This window comes from Danio aesculapii, chromosome 23 (genome assembly GCF_903798145.1).
Source record: "Danio aesculapii chromosome 23, fDanAes4.1, whole genome shotgun sequence".
In the NCBI taxonomy this organism is placed as follows: domain Eukaryota; kingdom Metazoa; phylum Chordata; class Actinopteri; order Cypriniformes; family Danionidae; genus Danio; species Danio aesculapii.
In genome coordinates this window covers 4,310,585-4,332,049 of record NC_079457.1, presented here as the reverse complement: position 1 = coordinate 4,332,049, position 21,465 = coordinate 4,310,585, and the positions used below count along the sequence as shown (strand labels likewise).

The following is a 21,465-nucleotide window of genomic DNA, read 5'->3' as shown; positions in this document are numbered from 1 at the left end:
TCTAGGAAAAATTTCTAGGTCCTCTGATTAACAGCTTTACAGTTAAAGCACACATGTACAGTAGTGCATATAAATATAGCTGAAACTAATGTGCATCTATGATCCCGCAGAGACTGTCATTCAGAAATAGACTCACGTAACATGACATGCTGTAATGTGATTTAATGCCGTCAGTGTTTGGTAGAAGACGGAAATGTCATAAGCGCCGGGGTTTGAAGTCTTGGTCCTCTGACACCGGCGTAACATTAGGACGCAACGCCCGAAATATCCCTCAGTGACCCCAACACCAGCTGAAGACGACCCAACACGAGCCACACGCAGAGCATTAACCATCTGAGAGCATGGAGAGAGGTAAGATCAGCATTCAGATATTAATATTACTGGGAAAATGCATGTTAAATTATTCATGCAGTACGCAGGTTTCAGCATGGTGGAATTGATAAAGCATATGTGCATGTGTTTGTATATCATGTACAGCTGTTATCTGAGATCACAGCCAATCGAAGTGATCAATTTAATTTCTGAATGAACTGTCCCTTTAAGGTAATGCAATGCAATTAAATAGTGCTGGGTAAAGATTATTCGTATCTGAAATAAGTTTTGGTTTACTATGTATATGTAACACAAACATACAGTTGAAGTTAAAATTATTGACCCTCCTGTGAATTTTTTATGTTTTAATATTAATATTAATATTGTCTATTTCAAATATTTCCCAAATTATGTTTAACAGATTCAGGAATTTTCACAGTATTTTCCATAATATTGTTTCTTCTGGAGAAAGTCTTGTTTGTTTTATTTCGGCTAGAATAAAAGCAGTTTTTTTACTTTTTAAAACCATTTTAAGGTCAAAATTATTAGCCCCCTTACGTAAAAAAAATACCAAAAACAAATGTCAAAACTGACCATATCCCTTCGGTTGGAAAATTATGAGACTTATGAAAGTTACGAGAATACTTTTGTGCTGTATTAACTTTATCATCAGTTTCTTCTCAGTGTCAGTACAGATGTGGCCTTTAGAAATGCGTGTCTCAGGGAACAGATTAGCCGGTTAGCCGCAGTACTCAGGGAAATTCTCTGACTCAGGAAATACATTACTAATAGGGGGCTTCATTCTCAGTGACCAGTTCTAAAGGCGGAGGACTCGAAGCTCGCGGGTGACTGTTTCTCCGTGGAAGGTGGAGGTGTTTTCTCCATGGTTTGTTCATATTTGCTAAAATCTAATACAACTCTGCATAAGAGAAATAGTTTTATTTTAGACACAGTATTGCCGACTCACCACAGCCATGGCTCTAATATTACATTTTTGACTGTGGGCCTACATACAAAACTTTTCACAGAGCTCAGATAAATGCTCTTTGATTAGGCTAGTTATAAAAATCTGTTAAAAAAACTAAAACATGTAAAACATGCTTATTATAAATTAAGTTAAATTAAATTATAATAAAATTATTATAAATTAACATGTAAAAAACTGTTAAAGCCAAAACGAATGCTAAAATATAGGTTGTAATTTAATTTAATCAATTAAATAAATAAATATAATATAATATAAATATAATTTAATAGCCTTTATATACTGTAGGCTAAACAAATATAACATATTTAAATGAAATAGGCTTCTGGCCATGTCCATGTTTATTCCATCAAATTAAACACAAATAAGACAAATAAGTTTATTCCGTGTATTTGAAGAAGCAGTCAATCATGCACTGAAAAAATAGGCTATAGCCTACCTTAACACTTACAGTAAATAGGCTATTAATATTGGATACAAATGAAAAATAAATAACTTTTTCTTTTAAAGCAAGAGAGAATATTGCGGGAGTGCTGTTATAAAGTCTGCTCTCTCAAATGACTAACGACAACATGTTTTATTCGTGAATATTTGAGCTGGTTTCAGTTCTTAGTTCTTTCCTTTCGTTTTCAGTCGTTTCGTTTTTAAAAATCTACTTGATTGTTAATTAAATCCCATTTGAAAGGTGTGTTTGTGCATGAAATATGCGTTTAGTATGTGTGTGAGAGACCGACTTAAAGAGTGCTCGCTTCACAGCTCAGTCGATGCTGCAGTCGGCTGAGTTTCTTTATTGTGCACATTCATGCGCTATGCTCTTTATGCATGTCCAGTTTGGCTGTGCGTAACTTCAGCTGCGCCTGTGCTTTATTTCAAACAGATTATGTCTGCACGGCTCGTAAAAATGCACAATATACTGACACTGAAGAGAAGAAACAGTTTAGAAAGTCATTGTTTTTGTTTTATGTGCGCACAAAAGTACTCTCATAGCTTGATAACAGAGCTGGGCAACATGACGATATATATTGTATAGACAAAAATAAAAAGTCTATTCATTCATCATATGCTCAATCGTTTATTTTGTTAAATCACAAACACAGTGACTATGTGTACATCGACATCAGTAATTGAGTTATTTGCCTTAATCTGAATAAAACAATAATCTGATTAAGGTGTTTACATGAGTTGCTTTTTGAATGTTCCTTTCAAGATCCTGTTTTACATGCTATAGCACATAATTCTATTAATGTCATTGTGTCACCACGATATCCACATTTCCTCTGGAGTTTCATGCAATTTTGGGTGTTTCATTTTTAATTTGTCGATTAAAAATTGTTCACTTTCATTCAGGAACATTTCATGCATGCCCCCTGTGATAAACTGAAATGCAGAGAATAGTGTCAGACAGCCGTTTGTGTACAGACTATCCTGTTGCAAAATGCAGTGAAAATCCTACACGATGGTGATAGTTTGATTAGTGTTTACAAGACTGTACTGCACTTCAATAATGCCACTAAAATCAGTATAATCCACACAACTTAATCCAATTTCTGTTCATTTGATTATGACTTTAGACAGATTAAGATCACTAAAATCGCTGTTTACATGGTAGACTCTTAATCATATGAAAATCTAATTATTGGTGCCCATGTAATCATACTCATTGTTTATTATATGACTGCAATATAACATGCCATTATGTGGATGCAAACTAACACAAATACAGTTGCAATCTTAAAAGCGCAATGTTTACTGTACATTTAGCATTTTATTTAGCTAGATTTCTTATTTTTATGTTAGTGCTGTAATCATTAGAGTTTGAAAAGTGTTTACTATTTTATTAATATTCATTTTATTCAACATATTTAACCAAAGATTTGCCCTGAAGTTATAAAGCGCAAACTATGATCACATATGAATGAGTATAATTCTTAATTTATACTTGTATGTATAATGTAAAACAAGCAGACCTTTACTTTAAGACCAGAATTTAGTATATAAAAACTGTGTTCTGAATAAGATGCAATTCTGTAGTTATTGCTAACAATACTTTAAGGCAGGGGTGTCCAAACTCGGTCCTCGAGGGCCGGTGTCCTGCAGATTTTAGCTCCAACTTGCCTCAACACACCTGCACGGATGTTTCTAGAAAGCCTAGTAAGTGCTTGATTAGCTAGCCCAGGTGTGTCTGATTGGGGTTGGAACTAAACTTTGCAGGACACCGGCCCTCCAGGACTGAGCTTGGACATGCCTGCTTTAAGGGTACGTCTAAACCAGATTTGTTCTAACTCTGTCCTGGAAGGCCGGTGTCCTAGAGAGTTTAGCTCCAACCCTAAATCAAACACACCTGAGTCAGCTAATCAAGCTCTTAACTAGATATACTAGAAACTTACAGGCAAGTGCGTTAAAGTAAGTTGGAGCTAAACTCAGCAGAACACCGACCCTCCAGGACCGAGTTTGGACACCTCTGGTCCAATAAATTTGAAAACAGCAATTTAAATTAAAAACTATCTGCGTCCACAATTGTTTTTTCAGTGTTTCCCCAAAAGTTGGTCATCCAGACTGGAAGTACAGAAAATACATTCATTCCTGCACATGCATTAAGACACATAAGTTGCTTGGACCTGCGTTATTTTCGTTTATTTAATTTCTGTCTCTTTGAAACTTCACGGCAATATCTGAAAATAAATATTTATTTTTAGCCAGTTGCTGCATATTTAGTCTGATCATTCGAAAGCATGACTTCAAGTCGAATGCCTTTTGCATCCATTTTTAGCTGCGCATGACACTTCAGTCCACTGAAAAAGTGTGTTAACTTGTTTAATCGGATTCCTCTGAAGCTGGTCAGGAGTTTAGGGGTCACATGCCAAAAATAGAAATACTTAACCGGCAGTATATGTTGTGCATGTGTTAAGAAATGCTTAACCACTGACAATGATTACTCGCAGCAAAAAATATGTTCTTCCTCAGTAACTTGTCTTGTTTTTCAGGACAATTACTTATATAAACATGAATCAAAGATAGATGATTTAATATTTAAGATGATTTGTCTAAAATATGCAGTTTATGCTTTAAAGGTGCAGTAGGCGATCGTCTTCAGAAACTTGTTTTGTTGTGCTGGTTGAAAGTCTCCTCACATTCTGATAGTAATGGTTAAAGTAAATGATCTAAATGCGTTTATATGTATTTTTATATTCTGGGTGAGGTATAAAACTATTTTAGTCACACAAAACTAATGTAGAGTGTTGTTATGAATGGGCTATATGCACAGAAGTGTTGTTCAGCCACTGAAATCTCTGATATGGGTATCAATCTCCCAGTGAAAGATTGATGTGACTATTTTCAGTTTCATAAGAGCCTTTTACAGTATCGATAATGTAGATTTACATTCAGTTTAACAACAAAACATCAGTAAATTGCGCTATTCGGCATAGCCTGCTTTACTGAGCTGAAGCTGGTTTTATATTCACATCACATTGGTTCATTTTTGAACAATGACAACCTGTGACGCGCTCCCTATATTGTTCAACATGCTACTCTGAATATTGAGTCTGAAATAGCAAGTATGGCTTAGTATTAAGGCTTTCCTCTGTTAGACACAAGGGTAGATATACTGATAAATGGTGGGGAAAACAGCCTTGTACTTATTTAACTCTGCTATATATTTTGGGTTCTACTAAGGATGACATTTATTTTTATCTGAGGATTATAGTAAATTGGTAGGGTGTTTAAAAAAACTCACCAGCACACAAACTTCATGATGAGGGAAATATTGGAAGAAAATCTTAAATATTGTTGTGTGGGGTCTCATCGAGGCATTTGTGAGTGAAGCGCACTGTCATAAGAAAGGTGGTATTTTCTTCTTAGATTAACTCTTAAAATATGACCAGAGCAGCTGATTTGCTTACAGTAACCAAGGAAACACTGTTACTCCTTTAGTTCTATGGTGCTGGAAGAGAATGAAGCTGCATTTTCAACCTGCACATCTATCGTTGTAGGTTTGCGCCAGTATGCTTATTTAGCATCATTTCAGTCAGATTGGGATTTTTTTCCACTTCATATTCTGAAATGATACAAACTATTTTAAATCACCAACTACTCAATATAATGTTGCTCCTTTGAGTGGATCATGATAAAAGTGCAGTCGTTGCCTCTAATGTGAAATATGAAATCATTGCAGATTCAGCCTGTGATCATTCAAATAAACATTGTTCACATAACCAGTTATCATTTCTTGTATAAGAAAAGGGGGGGGCGGGGGTGGTGATGGAGTTTCTAGTAAAAAATAATTAAATCGGCCATGGAAGATTATGATCGGTCCCTAAAGTCATTTAATCTTTATATCTTTTAATGTTTATTTATAATAAGCATCATTTACTAGAAAATATTTTTGCTGCAAACTACTTATTTAAAACGAGCTGAAACAACACAAGTATGGCAACCTAATTGTTTTATGTTCAACCCACTTAAATTTATTAGGTTAACTAACTTTTGTGACTTACATTTTTTTGTTGAGACAACATTGAGAGAATTTGTGTTGAGACAACATGAATGAATTGTGTGGAACCAACCATTTTTTACAGGTGTTCAGAAAAACAGACTAATATTGATTGGCCTAATGTCTACATTTGACAATGTTTAGATATTTGTACTACAAGACACGAATCTCGAAGAAGTCAGTTTCTTCAGTGCATTAATCTTCTAAAAGGCTGACTGTTTTGGTATTTTCTGTTGGCAGTGGTGGAGATTGAGGCCATTGATTTGGCGTGTGAGGTGAACAACACCAATCACCACACACATCTGAACGGTGTGGACAGACTGATCGTGAGAAGAGGACAGACTTTCACCATCCATTTACACCTCAGAGAGGGAACTCACTTCCAGAATGGAGACAACATCAAATTTATCGCCCAAACAGGTTACTAGATCACATCCATCCAGTCCAAACTATACTTAAACATGCAGCTACTGTACATATGATCAATTATTTAAAGCAAATAAGAGAAATATTATAATTTAAGAAAATGAGTGTACAGAAAGTGTACCTGGGTACTGTGGCTGTTAGAGTTTTGCTAGCGAGTTACTGCTGGTAGATGCTGTAAACTACACCAGATGCTGTATATAAGTACTAAGTATATATATATAATAAAATATATATATATATATTTACACTAAGTGCAAATTACATAACTATTAATTCTTTTGAGATATAAAATAGTTAATTTTTTTAATATACACTTATAAATTATAGCACTTACATCAACAAAACTATAAATATTAGGGCTGCACAATAAATCGTTTCGGCATCAATAACGCAATGAGTGCATTCGCATTAGTCACATCGCAGCATCTGCAGTGTGGAGTTGGGATGATTATAGTTGATCAGCACTGAAGAATGTACAGTGTTTACATTTTACATTACATTTGATTATTCAATATGGGCAGGACAAAATAGCGTTATGCATGAGGTGACGCTTCTCGTTATGGCGGATCAAACATATATCAATGTTGCAATTCTAAGAAATATATGCGCTGTTAATAAAAGAAATACATCGTGTACCTTTCTGATGCATTTTTCCCTCTTCATCTACAAAAATCGTGATAAATTGTGGATGGTTTTCTCGGGATATAATCGCTGATATCGTGATTATTATTATCCGCAGGCGAAATATCATGATAATATCGTATCGTATTACTGTATCTGAACATCTGACTACTCTCACTTTTATTTCATTTATTCTTGCAATTTCTTTGATGCACTCATCTACAAGATTATTCCAATCAAAGTTAGGGATTTTATGCTAAATAAATCTATTTGGAATAATCATCTGTCGAAATTGTATTCATGTCGTAAAACAAATCAAGCAAAATAAAATATTGCAACGTCAGACTTTTCCAATAGATTAGATTAGATTCAATTTATTGTCATCACACAAGTACAAGTACAAGGCAACGAAATGCAGGTGTATCGTATATACAATATCGTGTAGCCCTGATTTTAAACAGTATAGCAAAAATATACTCAACTGTATTTTGCAAAAATGGCAAAACATTTCTGCACATAGCTATTACACATACTGAAAGATAATACAAATGTCACTTTAATTTAGAAAAAACTGATTTAAAAATATATTCATAATAAATAAATAGTACTGTGCATAACTAACTAAAATGTAATCAGAAGTCAATATTCTAGTACATGAAATATTTGTCAATTTGGTCACACTTTATTCTGATGGTCCGTTTGTTGAGTTTAAGTTACATTGCATCTACATGCCAACTAATTCTCATTAGATTATAAGTAGACTGTTAGGTTGGGGTTAGGGTTAGTGTAAGTTGACATGTACTTGCAAAGTTTCTTATAGTCAGTAAATGTTTGTTGAAGGAGCAGTATCAGCAGATATTAGGTCTACTAGCACTCAAATGGACCATCAAAATAAAGTGTTACCGTCATTTTTAAGTTTTGTAGAATGACAGAACATAATTTATATATATAAAAATTATTAGGCATAATTTTTTTTCAATTTCTCCCCCCATCTACATCTTCAAAAATATAATATAGCTAAATATTTGTGATTTAAAACGTTGCAGATTAATCAAATCATTTAAAATAACAAATCATACCTTGAGCATCAAGATAAGCATCCGCCACAAAGACGTCAACAAATAGCATCTGAAAAAGAAGAAAAATGTATAAATTAATAAAATTCCCAACACCACACAAGTTACTTTGAAATAAACACCATGTCAAAAACAGAAACATGCACACAAAGCACTGAGACTTAGTACATTCTCCTTGTTAAACTGAAATGAGTCTTGTTAAAGGGATAAGTTCATAAAAAAAATTCTGTAATCATTTACTCTGCCTCTAAGTGTTCCTTTCTTCTGTTAAACACAAAATAAGATACTTTGAAGAAGGTTGCAAACCTGTAACCATTGGCTTTCATAGTATTTGTTTTTCCTACTATGGAGATCAATGGTTACACATTTTCAACATACATCAAAATATCTTCTTCTGAGTTCTCGGTGAGTAAATAGTGAGTACACTTTGATTTTTCGTGAATTACCCCTTTAAGAGACAAAGTGAAGTTTAACGGCATGGCAGTAAAGCTGTAAACAGTCATCAAATCATTCACAAGTTACAAGTATTATTAGAAACATGATGCAAAGGCTTCAAAGAGTGCAGGATGCTATTAATAATGCTTAAGCTCATTCATTCATTCATGTCTTTCTGTTGGGTTTAAGGTCCGATCCCATCAGTGGAGGCTCAAACCAAAGCCAGATTCAGCCTGAGTAAAGTGATCTCTCGCTGGAGCTGGAGCGCCACGGCAGAAACCCACAACAGCACAGTTTCTCTGAGCGTCTGCGCACACACAAATGCTCCAGTCGGCCGCTACACACTGATCCTGGACCAGGGAGACGGAGTCATTCTGGGGGAGTTTGTGCTGCTCTTTAACCCCTGGTGCAAATGTAAGCCGTTTCTATAATTAGTGCTCCTTTTAACTTTGGCTCAGTTCTTTGCAGTCTGCACAGGAAATATATGCATCAAAAAGGTTAGAACAGGATGTTTGCATTTATTATGACCAATAATATTTTGTGAAGAAAATGCAAATATGCACCAGATGAGTGTCTGCTGGGTGTTTTAACACATGCAAACAAATTACAAATTGTGGCAACAAGTTTGCAGTTGAAGTTGGAATTTTTAGCCCTCCTGTGAAATTGTAATTCTTCAAACATTTCCCAAGTGATGTTTAAAGCAAGATATTTTCACAGCATTTCTGATTGTATTTTTTCCAGAGAAAGTTTTATTTCTTTTAGTTTGGGTGGAAGGAAGCAATGAAGGAAGGAAAATATGAAGAAAGGCAAAAGAAAAAAAATAATGAATGAATGAAAGTAAAATATGAAGAAAAAGGCAAAAGAGAAAATGAATGAATGAAGGAATGAAGGAAAGGAGGAACGGAAAATATGAATGGGGAAAAGAAAGGATGAAGGTAAATATGAATGAACGACCAAAAGAAAGAAAATAATGAAGGAAGGAAGGAAGGAAGGAAGGAAGGAAGGAAGGATGAAGGAAAATATGAATGAACGAACAAAAAGAAAATAATGAAGGAAGGAAGGAATGAATGAATGAAGGAAAAAAGCAAGGAAGGCAAAAGAAAATATGACTGAATTAATGAACGAAGAAGGAAAGAAAATGAATGAAAGGAAATAATGAAGGAAGGAATCAAAATATAAGTGAATGAATGAATGAGTGAATGAATGAACCATGGTAGAAAGGAACAAACCAAGGAAGGAAGGAAGGCAAAGGAAATATGACAATGAATAAAGAGAGAAATCAAATGAATGAATGAAAGAATGAATGAAGGTAGAAATGAATAAAGGAAGGAAAATGAAGAACGAAAGAAAGAAAGAAAGAACGAAAATGAATGATAGAAGAAAAATATGAATAAATGAATGAATGTAGAAAAGGAAAAAGCATAGGAAGGAAAGAAGGAGGGAAGAAAGGCAAAGGAAAATATGAATGAATGAATGAATGAATGTATGAATGAAGAAAAAAGCAAGGAAGGAACGAAGGAACAAATGAAGGAAAATATGAAGAAAAGAAAATAAATAAAGAAGGAAAATAAATGAAGGAAGCTATGAAAATATGAATGAATGAATGAAGCAAGACTGGCTACAAAACAAAACACTGTTGTGTCCAATGAATTGTCAACTTAACCTAACTTGGTCGATTAGTATAACTAGACTAGACTTAGTTTAGTTTTTAAACTGCACTTTAAGCTGAATACTAGTATCTTGAAAAATAACTAGGGAAATATTATTATACTGTCATCATGGCAAAGAAAGAAAAATGTCATTAGAAACTTTATACATTTAAAAATGTGTTCAAGTATTGATGATTATTTATAACTTGTGCTTATGAAGAGATTAACTAACCCTTTATGTAAAAGTACAGATACTCTAGTATTTATCTCAACAATCCTATTGTGTGTTGTTTGCTTTAGTGGACTCTGTGTATCTGGCGAATGAAGCTGAGAGGGAGGAATACGTTCTCTCTCAGGACGGCCTGATTTACCGCGGTACACCCAAAAGAATCACAGTTCTACCATGGACATTTGGACAGGTGCTGCATCTCAAAACATCTTTAGGACTCCTTCACAGATGCACACTTTAATATTTCAAGGACTTCACAGACTCAACCAATATTTCATAATGAAATGTATTTTTTAAATTATCGATGAGAAACATACAAACTAATATTAGCTGGTACTACTGATATATCATTATATATTATTATTATTAATATTATTATTATTTAGTTTTTTTTCAGATTTTTTTATTTAGTTGGCTTTAATATATGTTCAGTAAGTTTTAAAATATGTTTTCTCTGTTCTTTATATTGATACCTTACATATCTTATTTATTTTTATTTCAGTTTTAGCCATTTTAAATGGCTTTAGGATTTTTTTAAAGTTTTACTTGTAAATTTTTGCCATTTTTTTTTTTTTTTATTCTTTTTTTTTAACTTACTTCAAGTTAATCAAACTAAATATATAAATGATTCCATCTGCAATTAGCTAAAATAATATTTCTTTTATATTTAATTTCAGCTGACATTTGTTTTATTTAAAACTATGAGCATGGTTTCCATTTAGTTTTCTTTGTCATTTTAGTTTTCATTTTACAATAATAAGCTTGATTCAAACTAATTTTGTCCTAAAAGAACCTACAGTGAGCTTCAGTGTTTTCTGGTTTCTGTCTGCACAGTTTGAGCAGGGAATCCTGGACATCTGCCTGCAGATTTTGGATGAAAGCCCGAATTACATCAGTGACGCGGCTCTGGATTGTTCTGAGAGGAAGAATGCTGTGTATGTGACTCGAGTCCTCAGTGCAATGGTCAGTCAAATCAGTCCCTCAAATATTACTGAAGTCACAATACTAACTACATTAGGGTTTAACTACAACACCAGCTAAGATACCATTCACTTATGTAAAAAAAAGATCTTTAGCTTTAAATTCTAATCTACATGTTCAGTCTACAAGCAAAACTACAGTAATTAAATATTTTACATGTACACAATATTTATATAATAATATTTTCGGTCAATTATTGGATATATTATAACTACTACTGTACTGTAATGTAATGTATTTTTTATTTATTGCCATGTCAGCAACCAAGGCTATTTTCATGGCAAGAACATTTCAATATTAAATAAACAATTTAAGAACAACAAACAAATGAATACACAAGTTAAATAAGATGTTTAGTGTTAATATATGATAAGAATTTTAAAATCTTTTCTGGTGTCACTTTGCTAAAAATGTCCTTAAGAGAGTTCATTTCATTAAATAAAGTCTTCTAGAATCATTAAAAGCAGGACAGTCCAGCAAAATGTGTTTTAAAGTACGGTGAGTTTTGCAGCACAAACATTGAGTGGGGTCTTCACCTTTGAGCAAAAAAAACATGGGTTAATCTTGTATCTCCAATACGACACCTGGTAAAAATAACTTGATCAAATAGAGTCTTAAAATGTCTTAAAATTATGTTTGAGATTTCAGGTTGGATTTCGTGTAATTTATTATTTTCCAATGCATCCCACTCCTCTAGCCACTTGTTTAAAATGTAGACATTAATAAAAGGTCTCATCTCTGATGGAGGAATTTGGCATTTGTTCGCAACTTGCTTCAAAGCGACTTTAGCAGCTGCATCAGCTCGCTCATTTCCTGAAAGCTCGACATATCTGGAATCCTATAACTACTACTGCAGCTTTTAAATTTGCATTATAAACCTTAAATAAAAAATATATATTTAATTATATTCTTTTTTTTCCTTTACAAAATTCCATCAATCGCAAAATTTGTTATTTTACATTATTTTACATGTATTAAAGAAAGTGTGAAAGATGCTTAAATGCGACCTATTATGCTACGTTTTACAAATTGTAAAAGAAGTCTCTGATGTCCCTGGAACTCCACATTTATAATCCTCTTAGTCTTAGCTGACATTATCTTCAGCTGGTCAAAACTCTAATGGCAGAATGGCTGCTTCTCACTCAAGGCAGTTTATGCTAATGAGGGAGAGATGGTCACTATTGAGCGGGGCTTTCCTTTAGGGCTGCACGATTCTGGCTAAAATGAGAAATCACAATTTTTTTTTTTTGCTTTAAATCAAGAATACAATTTTCTCACATTCTATCAATGTAAAATAGATATGAGTAGGCTATTATTATTGTTATTTCTCAAACATGGTAAAACAATATCAATATTAGGCCAAAGTGTAGCTCTAATGTTGGTTAAAATGCTAAATCCTGTATAGACTTGGATTGGACTTGAATCCTTGAATTGGACACAAATTGTTCCACTCCTGTGGAGAACTAATCATTAATTACCACTGTAATTACCACTAATAAATTTAGTGTCCAACTATAAGTATTTAGGCTTTCTTCTTGATCAGGAGCTTTCCTTCAAAAAACACGTTGCAAACGTGGTTCGAACATTGAGTTAAGCTTGGATTTTACTATGGAAATGCATCCTGCTTTTCTCTTAAAGCTCGTAAACATTTGGTGTCTGCAACATTTTTACCATTGTTTAACTATGGGGATGTTTTATATATGAATGCTTCAACCAAATGTCTTCAGCCTTTAAACTCTGTCTATCACAGTGCTCTAAGGTTTGTTACAGGCTGTCAGACTCTTACTCACCATTGTGAATTGTATGCCAAAGCTGAGTGGCCTTCTCTGAATGCAAGAAGGCACACCCACTGGATGACTCTGGTCTACAAGGCTTTTCTGGGACTGGTGCCTTCATACCTAAGTTCCCTTCTTCATAAGTCAAAAAGCCAGTATGCCCTACGTTAAAGTGAATCTTATCATTTGACTGTTCCCCGGGTTAGAAACTGAAATAGGAAAGAGAGCCTTTAGTCAAGCCTCATCCTGGAATACGTTTCAGTCTGAGCTAAAAATGTCTGAGCTCATCCCAATTACATCGTTTCGCTCTATCCTTTTTAACAAACAACAACAGTCCATTTCTCAATGTATGCGTTTATAATATATTGAAATATGGTAAAGCTGAACAACTGAACTATTTATTATTAATATTATTATTATTATCTTTTTTTTTTTTCATAAGTCGTGTGTTGCAGACCTCTTGGCCAGGTCACCCTTGTAAATGAGATCTTGATCTCAATGGCATTTTTTTATCTGGTAAAATAAAGAAACACATAAATTTGTCCTGGTTTTTCCAGTAAAGTGATGGCATCAGAATAAAACTATTCATATTTCTAAAGTTGAATTATTGTGTTTGAGACATATGCTTGCAATCTGTCATTGACAACATTATTAGACCATTTTCACTGGTAAAATGAGACATTTGTCATTATCAGATTCCCTCTTGTATTATATTTAACATTATATAGGCTACAGTAGTTATACTGACACTGTTAAACGTTTATTTTCATGCACAACAATCATTTCAGAACTCTAAAATGTAATATGATCATTTAAATCAGTGGTTCTCAAACTGGGGGTCGCGACCCCTGCGGGGGTCGCAGAATAATTTCAAGGGGTCGCGAGAATGATTTAAAAATTGTGTAATTTTCAGTGATTATAATATAAATTTTTCAGTATTATAAGTGAAAGCTAATATTGTCAGATTTTTTAAAGACATCACTGATGAATTCATAAAGTATTTAGGACACGTTCAGGCAGAATGCATCTTTGCCCTTGAAGCGCAGCGCTCAGGAACAGTTTAAAACTGTTGTCATGTCAACTTGCTGCAGTAAACAAAGCCGGCAACGCTTGTCCCGCCTTTGCTCTCTTCTTATTGACCCACTGCGCTAGGCTGAATCATTCAGTCAACGCCTTCTGCCTTCAGATGACAGGAGATACAACCGCGAAAATGTAACACGCTGAAGATGAGAGAATGAAAACAACACTGACAGATTTAGTTTTAGAAACCAGCTAAAGCTACAAATAATGGCACCTCTGATTACTGATCATGTGCTGAATGTTAATCCACCATCTACACTTTTCCAAGAGTGGATAAAAGACTTCCATTGGCTTCAAGTCTGCTATGAAAATAACTAAAGCGTTCCTGTAAAGTCTGTGGGACGGAACTTTCAGGTAACAGTTTGCCACATCTACACATTTTAAGCACGAGAGGTTCTGTTTAATTCTTTATTTAATGGCCAGACGCTGTCAGCCGTACAAGTGGCAGCTATATGTAAAATTTAACACCACATACACCATCGCAAAAGGGCTTGCACTGACCAAGATTAAACTAATATTGCAGCTCATGAAAAGACCGGTAACCTATTGCTATTAAAATGATGTATACAAATAATAAGGTATATGTCAAAAGCATCTGTGCAATATCAGACACCATCTGTGAGAACACAGTACAGTTAGCGTATTGTTAACAGATTCATTAATAAATTCATGTCAAGCAGTGCGTGCAGGGCCGGTGAGCGCTTCGTCCGTGTATCTTTTGGTCACTCAATTATGCTATAAAAATGTGTTTTCTTGTGATAACGGGATTTCATTGAGACATATTTTCCTCACGTATGCATATATATATATTTTGCTTGTTAGTTTTGATTAGTGTTGATTTCTAACGCAATAAATCTGTTTATAAAACTTAAAATAAGTTATTTTTATTATTTGGATATGTTTTGGTAGTGGGGGGGGAATCGCGAGTTCTTGACGATCTTACATTGGGGGTCGCTGGCTTAAAAGTTTGAGAACCACTGATTTAAATGATGTGCGCGCTACAGTATTTTCACACACTGCTGCCACACAACGTGTTTAAACCCCTTCTAAAAGTGATTTCTGCATAATAGTTCCCCTTTAATCCTGTTTTCCTGCACTGCTCAGATCAACAGTCTGGGTGATAAAGGAGTCGTGGTGGGCAACTGGTCAGATGATTATGAAGACGGAGTAAAGCCCACCGTGTGGAAGGATAGCTGCTCGATCCTCCACCAGTGGAGTAATGAAGGCTGCAGGGCAGTGCGTTACGGACAGTGCTGGGTGTTTGCTGCTGTCGCCTGCACAGGTCATTCATCCATCTCTGCAATAATTAATACATGTCAATTAATTAGCATTCAGTCCATTAGAAAGCATCATTATATACTGTATTTTTGAGCAGTACGTAAAACTCAGAGGTTGGTTTAAGCTTGTGTTTACAGTCTGTTTCCAGCATAAAAATGTTATATTTAAAGGCGCAGTATGCAACTTTGACACCCAGTGGTCGAACCAGGTATTGCACTACTGGATCAAAACAAACGCAAATGCAGGTTGCCAGATTGAGGACAGAAGCGAGTAATTTAAACTGTGTTCTAAATAAAAGCAAGGGCACTCGATAGAAGGAATATTTTCCATATTTAAAGGAGTTTTGGTCCTAACCAACAACTTAAATTGATATTTTAGAAACAGCTATTTCTCACAGGTGAACAACAAATAATGTGAGTTTGATGGCATTTAACATGACATTTATTGCCATATACTGAAAGCAGCAGCAGATAGTTCACCTCAGATCTTGAAAATAAAATAAACCGTTTGAAATTGAACTTTAGAACTAAACACATATCAATGATTCAGCATGTACATTTATTAATGTTAAAGACGGTCAATTTGTATTAAATAGATTATAAACCTTACCATTTTGTGAGTGAGTGTATATTCTGTGCTTCTGAATGGCTGTGTTTAAATTTCTGTCATTTCGTCTGGTGCAAACAGCCAAATTACTTATCACTGCGTATCTTGTCATGAAGCGTGGTGTTAGGACACGAGATTACAATGTAACCTGCTCACCTAATGTTTACGTTCGTAATATCTATAGCATTTGCTAATTAATAACCTCATGTGGAACTCTGAATCTGCGTCTCATTTCAGAGTCTGCTATTGTCCACCGGAGGTCACATTTCAGTCACGGACGCATGCTTTGAGAGCCTTCCTGACTGAATGAAATGAAATTAAATGCGCTGTTTTCCACCAAGGCAACCCGGGGTGCTGAAATATAATTGGCTAAACTGGCATTTAGCAGGTTAAAAGAAGCAAAACAAAGGCAGCGTTCCGGCACAGAAAACACATCATCAATGCAGAATATCTGACTTCAGCATTGCTTTTCAGATAAACAAGCATGTTCACCTGGCATGTTTCTTAAATATCTGCAAACATATTATGGTATTTTATGCTTCAGAAGAGTCAAAAACATACAGCATCTTTAACTAAGAACTAAAACCATAAATGTTGATCAGTTTATTTAGTCAAATTCTTTACTTTATTTATTGTCCAGCAATGCACTAAAATTAAAGCTTGCTGATTTGAGGCTTGAAAATTAGCAATATTTATATAGAAAACAAAAGATCATAAAAAGCAAATATCAGTATTGCGTTTTTTAAAATATTCTACAAAGTAATTGTTTTTTTTTTATTATTTTACTCTTAGATGTTCCATCTTCTTTTAGGTTTACTTTTAATTCAAGTTATAGTTTTTATATTGTATTTTAGATCAAGCGATGCAAATGTAAAGTTTCAGTAGTTTAATAATAACAAATCCTGGTTAATAACCTGTTTCATTTTGGAAATCTAAATCTGGTTTATTTCTTTAAAAGCCTATTCCTTATAAATCTCACAATTATTCAAGCTTAACAGTTTCCTCATCGTGGGTATGATAGATCCTTAGTTTTGGATTTATATCTCTTTTGTGTTTTTATATCTCAGTGTCCAGAGCTCTGGGAATCCCCTGCAGAGTCATCACCAACTTTGGATCAGCACGTGACAGCAATGGCGACCTAATAATGGAGCGTTTCTACAATGAATTTGATGAGAACATTGCAGACGACTCCATATGGTAAATATACTGATGTCAAAATGAACCCTTGTGCAGCATCAGTATCTACATTAACATTATTTATGGCTGTGTTCATGCAGACAGCATAAATTTTGCGGAGCAGTGGCATTGTGTAAATCTTAACATAGTTTAATTTCGCCCTTTTTGATAAATTCATTTTAATTGATAGGGTTAAAACCTTAACATGAATAAATTTTGATAGTTATTGGTTAAGAAATCTGTCAGTGAAAGTGTAAAAACTATAAAAATATTGTATTTATGTTAAATTTACATTTTTGTTCTTTAGATTTTTGTACTTTAGCCTCTTTCCTGGAAAAAAATTCTTTAGACTATATAATTTCTCGTATAGGAACTCAAGAATGCAGAATGACTCATGGCATTGTTGTAAAAACCTCAGGTTGGAACCATTATTGTTTAAGAGTGATGCAAATATGAAAAATGTACTGTACCTTGTCCATCCTCAGGAACTACCATGTTTGGGTGGAGAACTGGATGACCCGTCCAGATCTTGCACTGGGGTATGAGGGTTGGCAAGCGAGCGACCCAACACCACAGCACAGAAGTGACGGTAAATCAACAATCAATGTCTGACAGAAGTGAATAATTAGAAAGGATGCACCAAATATTATCTGACAAAATAAATAAATCACATTCTTGTTTTAACAAAAGAGAAAAACAGGTAAAAATATAAACTGAAAAATGACTGTGTTGAGCCACACTGCAGTATTAAGTTTGCTGGTTTTACTCTCCCTCCAGCTGATATTAAAAGCGACTTTCCCATCGTATGTGGAAAGCGATGCGCTATGAAACCCATTCATTTCAATGGCGTACACCAGCAGAGCGCAACGTTGACTAACTTGCAAGCTGATACATTCAGAGTTCAAAATATCTCAATATTCTACTTTGCATAAATTATGCTCATCTACATGTATACTTATCTATCTATAAAATGCACATGATCACCTGGAAAGCAAAGTCCCCTCAATAATGAGCCGGCAAGAAATTTGATTTCTATGTAGTACACTTGTTCCTGCTGCTTGCAATAGCGCTACAGTGCTGTCATGGCAATGCTAATGCTCCTTAATTCACGGTCAATACAATATTAAATGGGATTATTTTATTGGCTTGTGATTTTTAAAATCAGTATAATTGAAGGCATGGGGTTAAATATAAAAAGTCTTAAGAATTACTTACTATTATTTAATAAAATAAATAATTATTACAAAGCTCTTTTTGTAAGTAGATTTTTGAAAGTAATTTTGGGTTTCGGCCCACATGTTACGTTTTAACACCTATTTTTTTTTCTGCTGTCAGGCGTCTTCTGTTGTGGACCGGCTTCTGTGAGAGCTATTAAAGAGGGCGAGCTCACCTTCAAATTCAACGTCCCGTTCGTGTATGCGGAGGTGAACGCTGACGTGGTGGAGTACATCAAACTGAGAGACGGACGAGTGTTCAAGATGGGCGGGTCCACGACGGAGATTGGGAAATCCATCAGCACTAAAGCAGTGGGTCGAGATGAGAGAGAGGACATTACACACAACTACAAGTATCCAGAGGGTGAGAAGGCGTTCTGGGTAACTGTAATCAATCATGCTTGGGGATTCAGGATGGTGAGCAAATGGATGCAAGCTCAATTCCCCAAAAAGGGCTCTATAATTTAACACTGCATCATTGAGCAATAGATGTGGTATCTGATGTTATATTGAGGTCTTTTGAAGCAAAACAGTAGGATTATGCCATAAACAATGGATAAAAGATAATGTAATGAATACATTTCACAAGTCCCCAGTGTATTGTCAGGAGCCAGAGGTATTAACTTCATTTCAATTTTACTTTTTTTACTCCTGAAGTGCTGGAAGGCATAGACTTGTAGTAGTTCATGTTAGAACAAACCAATCACAGTGCTATATCTTTGATGGGTGCATAAAGAGATGTCTTTAATTCTAGGCAAGGGGTGCTCAACCCTGTTCCTGAAAATCAAACCTTCATCAAATACAACTAAACCAACTAAGCAGGATCTGAAGGAGGACGTAGTAATTAAAGACCTGTGTGATCAAAGTTGCAGCTGAACTCTGCAGGAAGATAGATCTCCAGAAATAGGGTTTAACACCTCTATTCTAGGCTATTGTAGAGAACCGTAACTGGTGCATCTATTATAGTGAAAATTGACACTTACGAAATCTTGAACTATTTATATTTGACTATTATAGGCCACACCACATCATTGATGTGGCCGCAAGGACTGCACAAAATATCGTTTCAGCATTAAAATCACAATGTGATGATTTGCACAACCCAAGATATGCAATGTTTAGTTTGTAGTATAATAATTTCTCATTTGCATGTGTTTGAGTCATGTGACTGAATGAGGATTTTAAAAGCATTCAGGCATAAGAAATTGTACCATTTGTAACTTCATTAAATTTATTAAACGAAGACTATGCAATATTATTTTACATTTGATTATTCAATTACTGTATAGCTGAATACAGTTAGACTCACTGGAAAACAATAAAAAGCTGTTTATTTAATTTGTATATTTTTCTTATTTTGAAATTATCTATGCTTGCATATCGTTTATTATGTTTTATGCACTCCTATACAGAATCATCCCAATTTTAAATTCTTTCTAAATAGTTATTCAGGTCATCTAGTGAAATTGTATTAATTTCGAAATATAATCCCAGAAAAAAAAATATTGCAATGTTAGATGATTTTTAATATCATTCAGCCTTAGTGGCCACTTCTTTCTTAACTTGTGCACTTGAACTGGGTGAGTGCGTTTTCAAAATACAAAACTTTACGACAGCTGAGAATGCATTTTCGATGCAAAAAACTGACACTATAACTAAAATACATGTAAATGAAGTGGAATCAAATCTAAGTGAACCAAAATGGAATAGAATTAAATCAAAGCTGTCAATCAGAATATTGTTTTGTATAAAATAATCAACCATTAAAAAAAAAATCTTAGTCTAAGCTAATTGGTGTTGGTCTGGCTTTGTATAAGCAAGGGCAGACAGCCTAACAGACTCTTATCTTCTCTGTAAAAAACTAATGAGGAGTTCACACCAAATGTTTATTTCAGTATCTACACGAGTAGATTGCCAATGCCCTCATATAGGCGCATTTTTGCTGGGCATTTCGATTCGTGAACAATACATGACACATTTGCCATAAATTGCTAAGTACAAAAATAAACTATGCAGAAAATTGCAGAGGCATAAAACATCCCATGAGTAAACTAGAGCTAGTGATGCAGTCCTTCATATTTGTTGTGAACCCGTTATAAATAAATGTATGGCATTGAACTCTGTCATAATAAACACTGTAATCTATTCAGGTTCTGAAGAAGAGAGAAAAGTTTTTGAGAAAGCAAATCATCACAACAAACTGGCTAAAGCAGGAGAGGAACCTGGTTTACACATCAAGATCCGAGTAACCCCTGATATGCAGATCGGCTCTGACTTTGACGTCTACGCTGAGATCAAAAACAACACGATGGTCACAAAGTCCTGCCGGGTCATGTTTTACGCACAAGCAGTGTCCTATAAAGGCACACTTGGAGAGACCTGCGGACTGGGAGAGTTTACGGAGATGAGTTTGGCTTCTTCTGAGGGTAAGACATGTTTAACTGGTATTTTGTGTATTCATTCCTGTAGTTCAAACAACAGAGCTGCTAAAAACTAGCCTAGAGCGCCATCTCCTGTTAAAAACTAGCCTAGAGCACCATGTGCTATTAAAGATTAGCCTAGAGGGCCATCTGCTATTAAAAATTAGCTTAGCGCACCATCTGCTGCTGTAAAACACTATCTTAGAACACCATCTGCTGTTAAATATTACCCTAGAGCACAATTCAATTCAATTCACCTTTATTTGTATAGCGCTTATACAATGTATATTGTGTCGAAGCAGCTTCACATAAAAGGTCATAGTAAATAGGATGTAAATAGGACAATCTGCAATTAAAAACTATCCTGGAGCACCATCTGCAGTTAAACACTAGCCTATAGTGCCATCTACTGTTAATACTAGCCTATAGAATGCAGAATTACCCATTATGCTTTGCGTGTATGTGCAAGGAGAATGCCAAGAACTTCTGGTCGGCAGCCGATGCGTATAAACAGTCACATTCAGACAGCTGTCAAATGATAATTTTAATCTATTTTATTCGCTTTTAACATCTTTGAACTAATACTGCTGTCGATCAGCGCCACCTCCTGGACTGATCATTTAAAAAATGTGATCTAATAGGATGGAAAACAACTGCAGATGGCATCTTCTGCCATTTAAATGAAGCCTCATCATCGCTTAAAACAATAT

General features: G+C 34.8%; 1 protein-coding gene across 1 annotated transcript; it reads left to right on the top strand.

Annotated features, from left to right (window-relative positions):
- The first annotated feature begins 243 nt into the window (after positions 1–243).
- tgm2a (transglutaminase 2, C polypeptide A) lies at positions 244–21,265 on the top strand. The gene is made up of 11 exons (XM_056449571.1): positions 244–351; positions 6,030–6,209; positions 8,537–8,761; positions 10,297–10,415; positions 11,060–11,188; positions 15,166–15,343; positions 17,013–17,142; positions 17,607–17,710; positions 18,457–18,699; positions 20,486–20,761; positions 21,225–21,265. Exons 1-11 carry the CDS (start codon positions 342–344, stop codon positions 21,263–21,265), a joined length of 1,635 nt encoding a protein of 544 aa, XP_056305546.1. The 5' UTR covers positions 244–341.
- Positions 21,266–21,465: the final 200 nt, after the last annotated feature.

Coding starts and splice junctions, on each gene's coding strand:
- tgm2a (XM_056449571.1), top strand. Junction 10,416..11,059: donor TACCATGGACATTTGGACAG/GTGCTGCATCTC, acceptor CTGTCTGCACAG/TTTGAGCAGGGAATCCTGGA. Junction 18,700..20,485: donor CAACTACAAGTATCCAGAGG/GTGAGAAGGCGT, acceptor TAATCTATTCAG/GTTCTGAAGAAGAGAGAAAA.